The sequence below is a fragment of the Petaurus breviceps genome, unplaced genomic scaffold (genome assembly GCF_028583685.1).
Source record: "Petaurus breviceps papuanus isolate PSGF00001 unplaced genomic scaffold, PetGlider_PUasm1.0 154, whole genome shotgun sequence".
Classification (NCBI taxonomy): domain Eukaryota; kingdom Metazoa; phylum Chordata; class Mammalia; order Diprotodontia; family Petauridae; genus Petaurus; species Petaurus breviceps.
The window spans coordinates 8,966,603-8,983,528 of NW_027185715.1; the positions used below are offsets into that span (position 1 = coordinate 8,966,603).

At 41.4% G+C, this 16,926-nt stretch overlaps 1 protein-coding gene across 1 annotated transcript in view; it reads right to left on the reverse strand.

Moving 5' to 3' along the window:
- PPM1H (protein phosphatase, Mg2+/Mn2+ dependent 1H) overlaps positions 1-16,046 on the reverse strand; it is a 313,802-nt gene extending 297,756 nt beyond the window's left edge. The window contains exon 1 of the mRNA XM_069080699.1: positions 15,723-16,046. Within this exon, the coding sequence (XP_068936800.1) occupies positions 15,723-15,982 (260 nt within the window). The 5' untranslated portion in view covers positions 15,983-16,046. The remainder of the gene's footprint in view (positions 1-15,722) is intronic.
- Positions 16,047-16,926: the final 880 nt, after the last annotated feature.

Consider the following 16,926-nt stretch of genomic DNA (forward strand, 5'->3'; position numbering starts at 1 on the left):
TTAACATTAAATTTTTTCGTGTTTTTCACTGAAGTAAAAGACCCATTGGTCTTGGAATGAAATAGGTTGAGGAAAGCAAAGCTGCACATTTTAATCAAAGAACATAAACGTGTGTATGTGTATGCACACGTGTATATGTGTATATACACACATATGTATGACTGTTATGTGTATACACACACACACACACACACACACACACACACATTGATGCCAGCAAAGTGGCCTGATACCTTTGGGTAACACAGAACCCAAACCTTGCTTATGATGGGATGAGCAAGGCCAAGAGGTATACAAAAAGATGCAGAAAGAAAGAAGAAAAAAACAGGGTGTTCAGAGCTGAACGTTCCAGGTGTGCACTGCTCAGGGCAGTCCAGTGGCAAAACCACTCCCCTAATTCATCCAGGACATTCCATTAACATAACCTAAGAGCCTGGCCTTTTCAGCAGCCAGGTCACAATACTGACTTGGACTGTTTGCGGTTCTGGCCCTTTACATACTTGTGTATCTAAGTTAAGCCTAAATACAGAACTTTAGATTTACCCCAATTATACTACTACTTATATCATCACTTATATTTCTTCTTTCTCCCACATGGCTTAGCTCCAGCCACCTAGTCCTTGAAGTGGCCCAAACGGCCCCCAAAGTTCAGGAGCCTAGGGGGCAATCACCTACCTCTGTTTTGCTCAATGCAGCTATGCAAGCCAGGACAGATAAAAGGTCATCTAATCTTGCCCCTTGTCGGTCAACTAGTAGATTTCCAGCCTCTTTTCAAACCACCTCAGCCCCCAGCATTTGCTTAAAGTTCTTCCATATCTAAGCTATAACAACTGGTTCCAATTCAATTGCACACTTCCTTTATTTCATATAAAAGCTTCAAATTATAGTTCTTACTCTTATTAAAGAGTTTTTCCCCCATATCCTTTTATGATTCATCCATGTTCATTAAGCCACAAAAATGTGTTGCCTATTGGGCATTTATTTCCTTTCCTTTGTTCTAGCAGATGTGTGTTCTAAACATAACCTCTGTTGCTTTTTTTTTCTGTTAAAGCCTGAAGTATATATCCAACTCCACAGCAGTCTGATTAAATAGAGAAACCCAATTATCTATACCATATGTCTTTAATCAATTTCCATATCAATGAAGAGATTTTTCTTCACTATTTTGTAATAGGGGTAGATACTATGAAGAAATGCCATTTCTCTTTATAACTTAATTACTCGTTTGTAATGTCCCTTCAGGAAACTGAGATCATAACAAATTATTTTGTCCTTCCCAACTTAGCAAAAAATTGATTTCTGCTGTGCTCACATATCCCTGAGCTAATAAGGCAAACCAGCCAAGAGGGTTCCATTAGGCCTACTGGCTTTATGTGTGCATCACTGACGTATGCCCCGCCCTACAGCAAGGAACTAGTTATACAAATAGTTTGACCACCATTTAAGTATACTGGTATGTTTCTATGTATGTATGTGTACATTAAAATATATGCATATATAGACATATATATATACACACACACACACACACACACACATATATATATATTCAACAAAAGTTAAATGGGTCTAATTTATCTCCACAATCATTCTGGGGGTAATTTCTAGGAAGAATGGATATAACAGGAAAAAGTCATTTACACAATAGCTCTGTGCCTAGTCAAAAGGGGCCGCTTTTCTATGCTTCTCCATGTAAAACTGTATTAGATTAAGAGCATTTTAAAGACAATAATAACTCACAATTAAACCATACTTCTAAGTTTGCAAAGGAAAGCACTCTCCATATCTCATTTTCACATCGTTTCAGGGGGATGAGGTGTGGTTATGCAGTCCTTGAAGCAGGTAGTGGAGATTCACTTTCATATGCATGCAGCCTTCTTTTTCTATTTTCTTTTTAAATAAGGAAAGGTTCCTGTCTGTTGATATGTGTCAAGTTCATAATAAGAAAAAGGAAAATTTAAGTAGCTTAAAAAAAAAAGGAAAACTTACAACTCAGAGTGTGAGAAGGGTCACCGAACCCAGACAAAGATTATTGTAGGATTTAAGAGTCAGAACACCCCTCAGAGGTCATCCAGTCCAATGTCATTTTACAGATGAAGAAATTAAGTTATATGGCGGTTAGGAGACTCACAAAAATAGTAACAGGTCTGGGATTTGAACCAAGCACGGTGACTCTAGAATCAATGCTCTTTCTACCGTGTAGCTACGTCCCCTTTATATGTTCCTAGTGCCTCATACACGGTTTTCAACCTCCTGGTACTAAAAACATTTTGCCAAACAATTCAACACCCTTTTAAATCTTCAGTTAAAGTCTCATTAATTTATATTGGATCTTGCCTGCCTGCTTTCTTGACTCCTATTTTTTTCTTTAATCAACTCAATTTCTGATCATATGGAGATAGAGGCTGGGCTGTTAATATTTGAAGAGAAAAAATACTAAACGTATTTGAGAACATTTTTTTGAGCATTTTGTAAAAGAGACTCTTAAAAGAACTGATATAGATTCATCAAAGTGAACTGAGAGAAACCTGGCCAGGGTGCCTGAGTGTGAGGGAGGCAAGTATCAATTCCACTAACACTACCTCAAACATTATCAGCAAAAAGTCCCCCAAAACTGAAATGTCAGCAATGAAAAGAAGGGGAAAATTACAAGAAGGTACCACAGGGTAATTTTTCCAGAAAAGATAACTAAAAACTGAGTCACCAGTCTGAATTCCAACCCTCCTCCCCCACTAAATTATATGCACATACATGCACACATATCCATAGAGGACAGGGGTAGACCTACAATTTTTAGGCAGAGAATTTTTGGGGAATCCCCTCTCCCAAGCAGCCTGATTCCCCTGGACCAAACTGAAACCCCAGGCACAAAAGCAGGGAAAGGCGTGATTATACAGGAGAGTTGAAGCATCATAAATAATAATTGAGGAAGGAGGGCCCTGAGGAACTGCGTGATTTACAACAGTAAATCAGGATTGCAGCCAAAGGAAGAATTGGAAGAATTAAGAAAAGAAACCTAAGGGTAAAGGCAAAGGAACATGCTTCTCTGCAATGCTCTGGGGGAGCCTCTGAGAGGCCTGTAGGAGCAGACCCTGGAGTCTAGGCTAGAGAGAAAGTCAGTTTCATAAGAAGAAAGTTAGCTTCACAAAAACCTTTCATTCAGAAGAGGAGGAAACCCAAAGTCTCTTTCTTGTCCCTTACAGTATTCTAGCAGTAGTGTCCCAAATGGTCACTCTCACATCTTGGAAACAACAGATTCTCTTCAGCCTTGGCAGTCTGAGAAAACAGAACAGATGGAAGGTGTAGGGAGAGGAGCACAGTAGTGCAAAAAAAGACTAGCAAGATGAATGAAGCAGGGTTGCAGCAAAAAAATCATGCAAAAAAAAAAATCAACAGTGACTGATAAAGTAGGTAGGAGAAATGGATAAAAATGTGGGAAAAAAAAAGTCGTTTAAGCCAGAGGTTCTTAACCTGGGGTCCCTGAACTGTTTTAAAATTTTTTTGATAGTTATATTTCAACATTATTTCCTCAATTTTCAACAATATATTTTCAACAAATATATTTATTTATTTTCGATACATTTTCAACAAATACATTCAACAAATATTTCTACAATATATTTCCTCTATAATCCTATGCATACTAAGCATTTAAAAACATTCCAAAATATGTTTAATATATAAACCACGTATAGCCTATATCAGATTGCTTTCCATCTTGTGGAGGAGGAAAAAAAAAGGTAGAACTCAAAATCTTATAAAAATGAATGCTGAATACTATCTTTACATGTAATTTGAAAAATAAAATATTGATAAGTTGGAAAAATAATAAATCACCTAAAAAAATTTCCAAGAAGGGGTCTGATAGGTTTCATTTGGTTGCTAAAGGGGTCCATAAAAAAAGTTTAAAACCCTGGATTTAAATGGATCTTTTTGACAAAGGAAACAGTAAAAATCCACTGGGGAAGATATAGTACAACAAATTCTGCAAGGCTTGCTGGAATGATAAAGTAATTCCAAGAATCTCCAGGATAGTTAGAATGAACAATCAAATCACTGGGTGAAATATTGGAGAAATGAAGGCAGAAGTTAGAAATTTTAAAGAAGAAATCAGAAAATCTAGCCAGAGACCACAAAATTTTGAACAAAAGAGAGAAATGCTCTCTATAACAATAGGTTCTCTGAAAAAGAGAACATCAAAGTTGGAATGAAAAAATGCAGGGGGCAGAAGAAAAAATAATGGGACAAAATTTTTCTTTAAAGACTGGAAGAACATCAATAGCTCTACAAAACAATATTGAATGTGAAGTTAAGATGTGAAAAGATTAACCTTAGATAGGTCTTCCAGAAAAAGATCATAAAAAGAAAAATTGAATGCCATACTTCAATAATCCCACTGAAAATGTAGAAATATTACAAGCAGATTGGAAAGGGAAGTAGACTTGATAAAGCACAAAAAGTGCTGAGTTTGGAGTCAACTACCCAGGTTTTAAACATGTTCATGATAGGACTAATATCTCACCAATAGTGCTCTCTGCCAACATGGGACAGAGATTCAGTTCCCTCCTTCTTTCATCCTGTGAAAGGGATTAGTTTTCCCTCAAAGGACACAAAGTTGTCCTAGGGTAGGTCTCCTTGGGATTCAAGTCTTATAAAATAAGGGGGTAGGGTTTGATAAAATCTCTGAAAAGCTCTGATCCTATGATAAGTATAGATCACGAGAATCCACAGAACAGCAAAAGAAGGAAACATGATGTTTAACTCACAAGGAAACACCTTAATCAAATTTCAGAACAAAGGAAAAAAAAAGTCTCTAGTCAGCAAGGGGGAAAAAAATCAAACCTTCAAATTCCAAGGAGAATAAATCAGAATAGGGCAAGCTTTCTCCTTGTTTAGAAGGAATCAAAGGAAAAAACAGAATGTTATATTCCCAAGAACACCACACCCTCCTTAAATAGAGGTTCATTAGTAAGAAGGAATAAAGGGCTGAGCGAAATTCTGAGATGTGAATTCCAGGACTGAAATGATCATCCAGGATAAGGTAGCATCTGGGACATGGTGCAAGAAGCCAGATTACAATATGGTGAGAAATAAGGAGAGAGCTGACCAGGGCACCCTCCTTAAAACAGTGGTCCTGGGGAGAGTGCATTTAGTAGAAGGAATAATTTTAATCATTTTCTCAAAAGAACCTGATGGTAGAACAGGGTATTCGATATGCCAACTGACCAAAGAATAGAAAGTTAAGAACTTCCAGAAAATAATCAAAGCCCTTTCCCTGTATTATTTGATACAGTTCTAAAAATACTAGCAAAAGCTATAAGAAAGTAAAGGCAAAAGTAGATAAAACCATCTTTATTTGCTGATAACATAATGGTTTACTTATAAAATACTAGGGAATCCAGAAAGAAATTAAGGCTATAGTTTCAGCAAAATTTCATTATTACAAAATAAACCCACAGAAATTAACAGCATTTTTATATGATAACAAAATCTAACAGGCAATATTGGAAAGGGAAATCTCATTCCAAATAATCACAAAATGTATAAAACATATGGAAGTCAATCTGGATATTTTTAATATGATTTCTTATGTGCTGATTGTTGAAACCACTTTTAGTATGAATAATCAATCCCCTAAAGTGGTCCCATGTATTTGAATTTATACTATTTTAAGTTGCAATTATGTGAAATATAGTGATTGGTTCCAATCCAATGGAAATATATGCAGTATAGATTCAAATAGTTAATTCAACAAATCCATTATTCACACAAACTGGGACCTAGCCATATTCCTACTGAATTTCCTATCTCTTGCCTACCATTTCAGACTACATACATCTTTTTGTAGAGTCAAATGCTAATATATTAATTCTTCTTCACAACTTCAGGTCTTCTGCAAATCTGCTAAGTTTACTACTGTCTAAGATTTCATGAAAGACAATGATAAAAATCATAAGAGAATAGGAGCACAGAGAGATGAAATGATATCCCTGGGAGGCAGGATTGTGGCCATGTTATTGTTCAGTCATTTCAGGAGGATCCAACTCTCTAAGATCCCCTTTGGTGTCTTCCTGGCAAAGATACTGGAGTGGTTCGCCATTTCCTTCTCCAGCTCATTTTAGAGATGAGGAAACCTTGACAAACAGGGTCAAGTGACTTTCCCAGGGTCATACAGCTAGGAAGTGTCTGAGGTCAGATTTGAACTCAGAAAGATTGAGTATTCTTGACTCCAGGCCTGGTGCTCTAACCACTGCCCCTCTACTACATCATACTTTCTCTCATATCTAGTAAATATCTATGTCCTTCATCTATTTGCAGAAAAAACTCAGCTAGGACAGCATTAACAAAGAAAGCTAATGAACATAAATGACACAAGGACAGAATTAGCCAAAACAGAAAGCCAAAAACAGCAACCACAATTCCTATTATTGAGTGTTCACGTCCTAACAACCTCATGACATAAGAGAATGCAAGGACAGAGGCAATCAACTTTTCCCTCGTAGGGTCACACAGATTTAGGGGCTAGAAGGAGCCTTATAGGGCATTTAGTTCAACCCCAACATATTGTGGATGAGGAAATTGGGAATCCAAGAGAAGTCAAGATTTGAACTCGGGCTCTCTAACACCAAATCTAGTCATTTTTTCTCACTGTATCATGCACACCAGGCCTTCTACAAGGAGCCAATATCTGGATTTTCTGTTAGTCACTCTATCAATATGCATTTATTAAGCACATCAAAGAGAAATGTCCTACAATGGTATTTTCGGTAAACTGTGGAATCCAGCCAAAAAAAGATTGGCTTTTTTTTTTTAGTTTACCCTTTAATCAGAATTCGTATCATATTATACTATCATGCCAAATGTAATTATACAGTGCTTTCAATTCTACCTTTAGTCTTAAAATAAAGATTCTTCTAGGGAATGAATTCACCTGACTCACTACATGTTAAGTAGCAAGTCAGTTTTAAATTCTTGTTGATATAAATAACTCCCTCCCACTTACTATGAAGAACCATAAAAAAAAAAAAAAGTAGCATCTATTATTTCTACTGAGTTTAGTTGGGTTTATGGGAAATTCAGTTATATGAAAGCTGAGTTAGGCAAATTCTATCATCTTTGTTGGCCTTTTCAGGCTCCCAGTATACTATGAAGGGGATTCTGCAAAGAAACCTTGAATGGGCACCCACAGTACAAACTTGGGCCTCTCACAGTAGTTCACTACCAAATCTGAAGTTAATATGACAAACCTTCTCTGTCAATTACTTTCTATTTATCCTATACCTAGCTTCCTTCATATATTTTTATTTGAATGCTGTCTTCCCCATTAGACTGAAAACTCCTTGAAGGCAGGGATTGCCTTTTACCTTTCTGTATCCCTAGTGCTTAGCATACAGCTAATACATAGTCGGTACTTAAATGTTTACTGACAAAAACAAAAACACAATAATGACAATATCTATGTATAGGGGAACATGTAAATGTATGGTGAACTGGACTGAATTGATTAGGCCCTTTCACTGACAACTAATTCTTCTACGCACCTTAGTCAACAGTCTTTGTGGCTTGATGGTCCCCCAGCCAATTTCATGGTGATGAATCTCTCTGACCTCGCAGGCTTGATTCTTGAACAAATAGAGGTGACCGGCCACTGGGACCATACATGAAACCTTTGTAGATTGGTAGACCCTATCAGAATTTACTCTACAGAACCCAGGGTCAATCTCAACACTGTAATGAAGCAATGAGGAGAGCTTTAGTCAAAGTTCCAAAACTCTATTCTGATGGATAAATCAGATCAATAAATTATAAGAAAAATGATATCAAGATCATGGAAGCTCCCAGGTCAATAAGAAGGTGGGGGAGACTCCCTCCCTGAGAGATGAGGTGCTCATTCTAGGAAGCAAGTCTTAGGGGCCTAATGCCAGGGTTTTGCAAATTCAGCTCTTCTACAGAGGCCACTGCAGTCCCCTACTTACTGGCACTCCAAGTTCAAGGCTGCCCTTAAGCAGCCTCATGCAAGGTCACGAGTTTTTTATCACTTGAAATTTTCAAACAAAGCCTGCATGACCATCAGGGACACTGTAAATGGCATTCACACATATGGAGTATGAGTCTGATTTAGGCCAAGGATTCTGAAACTTTTTTTGTTGTTATCACCAAAAACTGTTCTTTGTGACACATAGAACATTTAAACTGGTAATACTATGAAACAATCAAACATACAGTTTCCCTTCAATTAAAGCAGCTATTTTCATTGAACAATATGTGAGTTTAGGATGAGTGCAGGGTGGACTAAGGTTACATGTGCAACAGGCAAGTTTAGTTTATTATATAAGTACTATACTTATGATATAAAATATTATGGCTAAGTAAAATATACATTAAATGAAATTAAATGTAAATTTTATCTACAGTATCAGAACATCTAATACAGCTCACACTGAGGAATTAGACTAGACCATGACCTACGAAAGGGCTCTCCTATATCTGAAGTCATATGATACATGTCTGGATCCACTAATTACTATTTGAACACTGAAAATCTCAGCAATCGCTGGATACAAAGAAAAAAAGAATTTGGCTCTAATAAAAATAAATGAACTTTCAGAAAGACCTTTAGGTCTGGGGGAAGAACTCTAGGCAAGCAGCTAATTAAATACAGAGGTTTAGACTTCCTTTATAATTCTCTAACCAAAAATGATTCCCATGTTACATGATCTCCCTTGCTTACATTCATGAAGGCTTTGGCAAAGCTCAGCTGTAGATGTTAAAAATATTTAGATGATCTTTGTGTAACAATAGGATTGTTAATTCAAATTAAAATAAGGTATACGTTAAATAACATTTTACCTCATGGTGCTATGCAAACGTCTCTGAGGAAGATCTCATTAAGACTTATGAAGGCCTCAACCTCTGAAAATTATTCAAATTTCAGGATGAATACTAAGTGTTGCAAAAGTTAAAATGGTTACTCCCATCAATTCTTAGTTTATTTATTGCTGATATCTTTATCACAAGGCAATTTGATGAGAAATAATTTTGGCAAATAGATAAGAGGGCTCAACATGTCATAAAGAGATAATTCATTGACAGCCCAAAGGAAAGTCTGCTTGGCTTTGGAGTCAGTAGAAGCTAAGTTTAAATTCTGATTCTGCCACTACTACTTGTGACCCTTAGCAGCAAATCAACTGCCCTCCCTAGGTCTCAGCTTTCTACTCTAGAAAATGAGATTTCTATCTCTCTATGATCCTTTGAGCTCTAAAACTGTTAAATACTGATGAAATGATAAAATAAAGAGGAGGGAATAAGGCAAGCCTAGGTGCAAAGTCTGGAGTTGTAATGAAAATGCAAATTTAAAGATCTTCCCTGTCCCTAGGCTAAAGTGCACCTGGAGCCTGGGGTGGGAGGCTTGTTTTTCAGTAGATACTTTTTGATTGGCCAGTGGGTCAAGAGGGTGGTTACATTCTCTGAGCCAGGAGAAGGCTATATAATTCCTGATGTGAGGCTTTGTTTTGGGGCTCACTTTGAGAAGTGTTCTGTGATTTGATCAGATGGGACTCTGGGAAGCCATTGTTGAGAGCCCCCCAGTTTTGAAAAACCCAGATGCTAATGAAACCCAGATGCTGATTTGGTATGGATGTAATGTTGGACAGTTTGGAAACTGTCAACTTGATCTGTTTCTCTGTCTTGATGATTCTGTCTGTATATTCTGAAGTCCGGGGTGCTGACCTTTTTCCCCTGAACTAGGTAAATGATCTGTTTCTGTCTTGATAATTCTGTCTGTATACTCTGAAGTTGGGGGGGGGGGGTGACCTTTTTCCCCTGAACTAGGTAAACGATACATATTTGACTGATTAAAGCAAGCTTGTTAACCCATTTTGAGTTGCTTTCCTTCAATAAAGCAGATCTAAGAAACTGTGTTGGCAGCCACCCTAGGGTCGCTTGGGGTGCTTGCTGCTACAGGAGTCTACCTTAACTCTGGAGGGGGCCTGATTGAGGCAGGTAGTGGCAGATGGAGGTTCTTAGCCCTCTGTGCATCCACGGAACCTAAAGGAGTTTAGTAGTCAAGCCAAAACATGGCACCCAGTGAAGACCTGAGCCTCAACCACTTAACACATTGACTTAAAATCCTATATCTTGTCAATCAAGCATTTCTTAAACTTAGAAATTCTGATCAATGCAATGACCAACTATGATTGTGGGAGACCAATGACAAAAGCATGATACCACTCCTGACATCAAGGTGATGGACCCAAAATACAGAATAAGATACACAGGCTTTTGGATATGGCCAGTGGAGGAGGGATTTTTGCCTGACTGCGTATTTGTTGCAAGAGTTTTGTTTTTCTTTTTTTTCTCCTCCCAACTGGACAAGGTGAGTTGATGGGGAGAGAATTTTTTTTTTCTTTTTAGTTAATTGAAAACAACAGAAATTAATTTTTTAAAATCAATACAAAAAAAAATAAGTATTTTAAAATGCCTACTATGTGCCAGACACTGATAGATGAGATTCAAAGATTGTCCCTTCCCTCAGAGAGCTTATATTTTCTGAAGAAAAAAAAAACTTATGCACATTAAATAAAGACAACTGGGGTTTCTAGTGTCAGTGTGAATTCAGCGTCTGATTTTTGATCCTCAGTTCTGCTTAATGCATGCATCTGAGTAAGCAGCAATGACTAAGAGACCATCTGACGCAATGTCACCACTTTAAAGAATAAACCTATCATCTGATGCTTCTATTTTCACCGAGTGATTCTTCCAGCCAAGTGGCAAGTACAGAACTTTCAGCAGGATAAGCGGAGGACCCTATGTATGCCTCTGATAAAAGGAGAAAAAAAAATAACTTTAAAGGCAGACTTCCGGTACAGATCTGGTTTCAGAAAGTCAAAAGTATAAGGAAGATAGGACATGTTCAATTTCTTTTGAGTTAAATCATTTATAGCCTTGCCATTATGGTTATTAAAATTATATATTACTTTTTTAAAAATCCAGATCTGGTCTTATGTGTACTAGGAAACAGCAAATGTATTCGAGAAGTCAAAAAGAGAAGAAAAAACTGAAAGATCAGTTGTTCTGTTGGTATATACAGCTGCAGGATAAACATCTATTACTGATGCTTCTTACTTAGCTGTATCCTTCATCCCAGTGGATGAAAGACAAGGGTACAACAAAAGGGTTAAGGGAGATAAGAAGAATTAATAACTCAACACAAACCAAATCAATAGGACAGGTAACCATTTCCTGCACTGCTAATTTCAGTGGCTGGTTTAGTTCTAAGGTTACCTGGGCATAGTGTACTTAATTCTAGAATATATCTGGAAAGAAAGAGAAGAGAAAGAAGCTTTCATTAAATAACAATAAAAATAGCTGGCATTTTTAGAGCGCTCTATGATTTGCTAAGCATTTTACAAACATTAACTCATTTTATCCTCACAATGACACTGGGAGGTGGGTGTTATTATTATACTTATTGTACAGATGAGGAATTTGAGGCAGATGGAGATTATATGATTTACCCAGGGTCACATACCTAATAAAGAGTCTATGGCTGGAACTGAACTTGGGCCTTCCTGACTCCGGACCAAGCATTCTATCTACTGTGCCACCCAGGGGCCTTCAGTGCCTCTACAATTAAGGAAGCAGAAAGACAGACAACTTAGAGAGAGGTGGCTCTGTTCCAAACGTTAGTTTGCATCTGTCCATCAATCTGAAGAGGAATGCTGGTCTTTTCCATAAGAGACTTTGACGCAGTGGGAAGTAGAGCAGAAATTCCCAAGATGAGTCTTCAAAATGTGACTTTATTAGCTTGAAGAGTTATGAATCCCTCACATATTAGAATACCTAGGCATTTATGTTGTGGCTTTCAGATGAGTACCCACATGCAAGGGCTTTTTGATTATGATCTTGCATAGTAAGGCTTAAAAAACTGCTAAACTTACATGTGACATTCCTATACGGCATGGGAATATGACACTTTATGGTTCTGCAAAGAGCTTTTACAAATATTATAATCTTATTTGATTCTCACAACAACCCTGAGGTTGTATTTGAGTGTATGAAGTTCTGAGCCTTCATCAGGAAGACCTAAGTTCAAATCTGGCTGCAGACACTTACTAGCTGTGTGACCCTGGATAAGTCACTTAATGCCTTAGTTTCCTCATTGGTAAAATGAAATGGAGAAGAAAATGGCAAACCACTCCAAGATCTTTGCCCAGAAAATTCCAAACAGGATCATAGGGAGTCAGACACAAGTGAAACAAATGAACAAATTCTTGTCTCCTGGTCTAGTTAGAGCTCTCTCCACTGCACCAATTCCACCCAAAGGCCTCTAAATGTAATTTTAAAGCCTGCAACATTGTGAAAGATCCCCAAGGATGTTATGATTCTCTGCTTGGAGGAAGAGAAGAAAATGGGAGGTCTGAGGAAAAAAGGAAAGGTTTGAAGTGGTAGATAGGAAGAATATAATAGAGTCAGTTTGGGAAGGCTAAAAGGACTATGTTGTGCAGCTAAGACCCAGTTGAGATTAAAGAATATAAATGTGAAGGAGACTCACAATCATATGTGGAATGTGATTCAGGGATGGGGTTTGGTAAAGCAAAAGAAGTCATCAATCTAGCAATCAATCAACAACATTCATTAAATGCCTACTATGTGGCAGGTGCTGTACCAGATGCCAAACATGCAGGCAGAGGAGAGCCCAGAGTTAGTGAGAGAATGGAGGCCATAGCAAGGATGGAAAAATTGAGTTTAAGAGGGAGGAAGTACAGAGAGAAATGTGGGGATAGGAGAGTAGAGGTGAATAAAGGAGTTTCAGAGTTACTGATCACAAAAGTAGAACACTTGTGGGCAATGGTGAGATGAAAGATAAGGAAACATGAAGGTGTAAGTCATGAGAGTTAAAGAAACTGATGAACTGGGGAACATCATCATGTAAAATGAAGTCCTATCCTATAGGGCAAGGATTGGGGTAGAGAGGAAGACAACAACAGATGAACTCCTTGAGAAAGGAGGGAGACCTAGGGATTAACAGATAGCAGTAACAGGGCACCCCTGCATTCCCAAGAAAAGAGGGCTTGGGGCAAAGATGGGTTCTGTTTTGGATATGTTGACTGTGAGATGCCTATGGGGCATTAAAGGTCCAACAAGGAGTTGGTGACTCAGAACCATCATAAGGAAAGAACTCAAAAGATTAGCTAGATGGACAGAGATAGATGATATTCACAGATAGATGGACAGACAGACATATGGACAGACAGACATATTTTTGAAAGATCTGTTTAAAATGACAATCAAACCCATGGGAGCTGATGACATCACACAGAGAGAGGGTATATGGAGAAAAAAGTGGCACAGCCATAGATTATACCCATAAGTAGGAAATGGGATGTGGGTAAGGAGAAACAAGATATTTGTAATGAAAACCCAGAGAAGAAACATATGCAGGAGGAAACGGTAATATCAACAATGTCAAATATTCCTAAGAAGTCAAGACAGATGAAAGCTGAGAAAAAGTTACTGAATTTGTCTATTAAAAGATCACTATTAACCTTGAAGAGAGCAGTTTCAAAAGAATTATGAGGGTCAGATTACTAAGGGCTAAAAAGTGAGAGAAAGATAAACAGAAGCAACTTAGACTTTTTCAAAGGGATTTGGCTATGAAAGAAAGAAGAGACTTTGTTTCAGGAGGACAGCTTAAAAGAAATTGTAGCATCAAGTAAAAGTTACTTTCTCCTCTCAAAGTCCCAAACCTAAGGGCATCTAAAAGAGAAATAATTACAGTAACTGGCATTTATATAGCCATTATTTCATCCACATCACACAATAACCCCGTCGGTAATTATTTCCATTTTAGAGATGAACAAATTAAGGCCCAAAGAGACTATATGACTTGTCACACAGTTAATAAGGGTTTGGGAGTTGGGATTCAAATGTAGGTCTTCCTGACTGCAAGGCTAGCAGTCTAGCTAGATTAATACACTCAGGGTTTTTTGATTGCTTTGAAATAAAATGATTCGAGTAACATTTATTTCATCTTATTCTTTCATTACCTGCTTTTTAAGTGCTTTTCTCCACCTAGCAATTTGCTTTTGCTTCTTTTTATTACTAGCAATAATACAAACTAATAATACTGACACTTCCAGGCTCTCAAAATAATGTCCTTAACCACAGCCCTTCGGGGTAAGTTTCTCATTTTACAGATAAGCAAAGCAAAGAGACTTATTATGCCCAAGGTAACACAGATCCTACAGCATTAGAAAAGAGATTCAAACCCAACTGTCTAAAGTCTTTTCTAGTTCCATGTTTACAATCCCTTTCCTTTTAAAACCATTACTTGGTCCCACAGAAACCCCATCATTTTCTACCTTGATGTTTCTCTTTCAAAAACCTAAGAAATTAAGTCTGTCTTCAGGTGGCAAGGACCCTTTACAAACTGAACTTGTTAAAGTAAGTGACATTATTATCAGGGTGGCTGAAAAATCATCTAATACACCTAAAGGTAAAGATATTGTATTGATCTGTCTCCGTGGCTGGCCTTGATGAAGGATGACAGGGTTGGAGATTAAAGGAGGAGGGGGTTGATATGATGATTGATTAGCTTAATGAGGACACAACACCCCCCTCCATTTACAGTCCCATTCATCCTTGCTTATGGGAGGTGGAGGGGGGGGCGGTTCAAGGCAGCCTCCAGAAAAGTCACCTGGCACTGGCATTCCAAGAGCTGATTGGTTCTTCCAAGACCCAATCAGAGTATGTGCCCGGCCAAGCATCGGTGTCACAAGGATATGGGTTAAGGGTTAGGGGGCCAGGGGACAGCTGGTGCGGGTGGCCAGCTAAGGCAGGAGGCCCAGGGGCCAGTTAAGTCCACGGGCAGTACAAGTTCCAATGCCAGCCTCTGGCACCCGCACTTGGCGTTGCCGACCCCTGAACTCTGGTCTCCTTCATTCCACCTTCCACATCTCCCAGCTCCAGCGCGCAGGGGACCAGGTGAACAAAATACAATGTAGCGCAGGCATCCCGAGAGTCAAAACGGGCTCGTTAATAAAGTCAGAGGAGGAGCACAGTGGGGAAAGAGTGAACGCATCATCCATCTCGGGCGCCGGCTCTCCCCCTCTTAATGGTCTTCGGGAACCACAGGCCCCCCCCCCGCCCCATTTATTCCTGAGACAGCAATTCCCCCCACCCTCCACCCCTGACTCCTAACGACTAGGCATTAAAGATGAAACAGCCAAGGTGCGGGGGTTATCTACTTGAAAAGAACTTCTCCCTCTCCCCAGGATGGACCAGGAAAGTGGTCCTGACATCTGCCGAGCGCCGCAGGGGTAAAGTACAGCAACTGTGCCGGCTCCAAGGTCCGAGATCCTCCTCCATCACATACACACACACACAGCCGCAGGCCCCCACCTCCAAGGCAGCCCACGGCGGAGGCAGGGGGCTGGAGGGGCGCTAATCCCCCGCCCCCATCTATACCCTTCCCTCCTTCCTAACTTCAGCAGCCGCGCTCCCGCCCGGGTCCAAAGGGACGGCTGCCCCCATCCCACCCCCCTAAAAGCCTTTCCGTCCCCGATTCTTCCTCCCGGTCCCTCTCCGGGGATGGAGACGCAGCGTCCTTGGAGAGAAGGGATGAGGGGCCGGGGATGGGGAAGGGGAAGCCCCGCGGCCAGTAAGCAAGGGGCCCGCGGGGGAGGCCGGGGCAGGTGCTGCACCCCCGGCGCGGCACTCACTCTGCGTAGCCCGTGGTCCAGGGCAGCCGCCGGGTCTCCTTGAGGATGAGGATGGGGCGGGCGATGTGGTCGGCGCTGCACTCCACCTCGTCCTGAGACAGCCCCAGGAACTCGGGCCGGCCGTAAGGGAAGCGCAAGGGCAGGTCGGAGCCGGCCCCGCCGCCGCCGCCGGCGCAGCCTCCGCCGTGCTCCAAGCCCGAGCCACCAGCCATGATGCCGCCCATGAAATTGGCCACCGCAGATTTCACGCGAGTGAGCATGTTACTGCTCCCGCGGCCGGCTGCGGGGAGAGCGGCGGCGGCAGCAGGAGGAGGAGGCGGAGCAGGAGCGGCGGGAGGGGGCGGGGGCGCGGGGGGGCCGGGGGCGGCTGCGCCGAGGGGGGAGGAGCGGGAGGGGGAGGGCCGCCGCCGCGCCGCCGAGCCGGGGGGCTGCGAGCACGGGCTCTGGGCCGAGCCTGGGGCTCCCGGGGCCGGCGCAGCCGCCGCCGCCTGCTCCACTTCCGCAATGGAGCTGCGGGCAGCGAGGCTGGGAAGCGGCCGGAGCGCCGGCGGCAGGTTCTCCTTCCCCCCCGCCCCTGGGCTGCCTTCCTCCGTGCGCGGAGCGGAGCCCGCAGGCCGGACCGAAGGAGCTCCCCGCGCCTCCCGAGTCATGTGACGGGCAGCCTGGGGGGGCTCGCACCGGCCTGGCCAGGGCAGCGTGGGGCTGAGATCTGGGCGCGTACCCCCGCCCCCACCACCCCTCCGGACCCCAGGTGTGGGAACCACGTCCGCGGGCCGGCCTCGGGTGGCTAGCGCGCCCCCCGGGCCGCGGGGAAACGGAGGGAGAAGTTCAGGTGCACGGGGGAGGAGAGCACAGGTGGGACCGAGATTCCCGGCGCCTGCCCCGGGAGCGTTGGAATGCTTGCCGCCCGGGGCTTGCAATGAGCAAATGTCCAGGGAATTCTCTGTAGCCTTAGAAAAACACCCCAAATTAGCCACCCGGGAACCCCTGAAAATGGGCCCCCAGGCTCCCCAGAATCAGAACGCCCCCTCTCCACCCCCACCGCATTCATCAGATCCGTGCCCCCGAAGGAAAACCGTGTTTAAAACTCAGCCCCCGCTGACCAGGAAGAGAAAAGGAGATGGGGACATTCAAAAACAATGCAACTGTTTCACGTGATCCTTGGGTTTTTAGCAGAGTAATGCTGCGCTTTCCTCCTAAATCT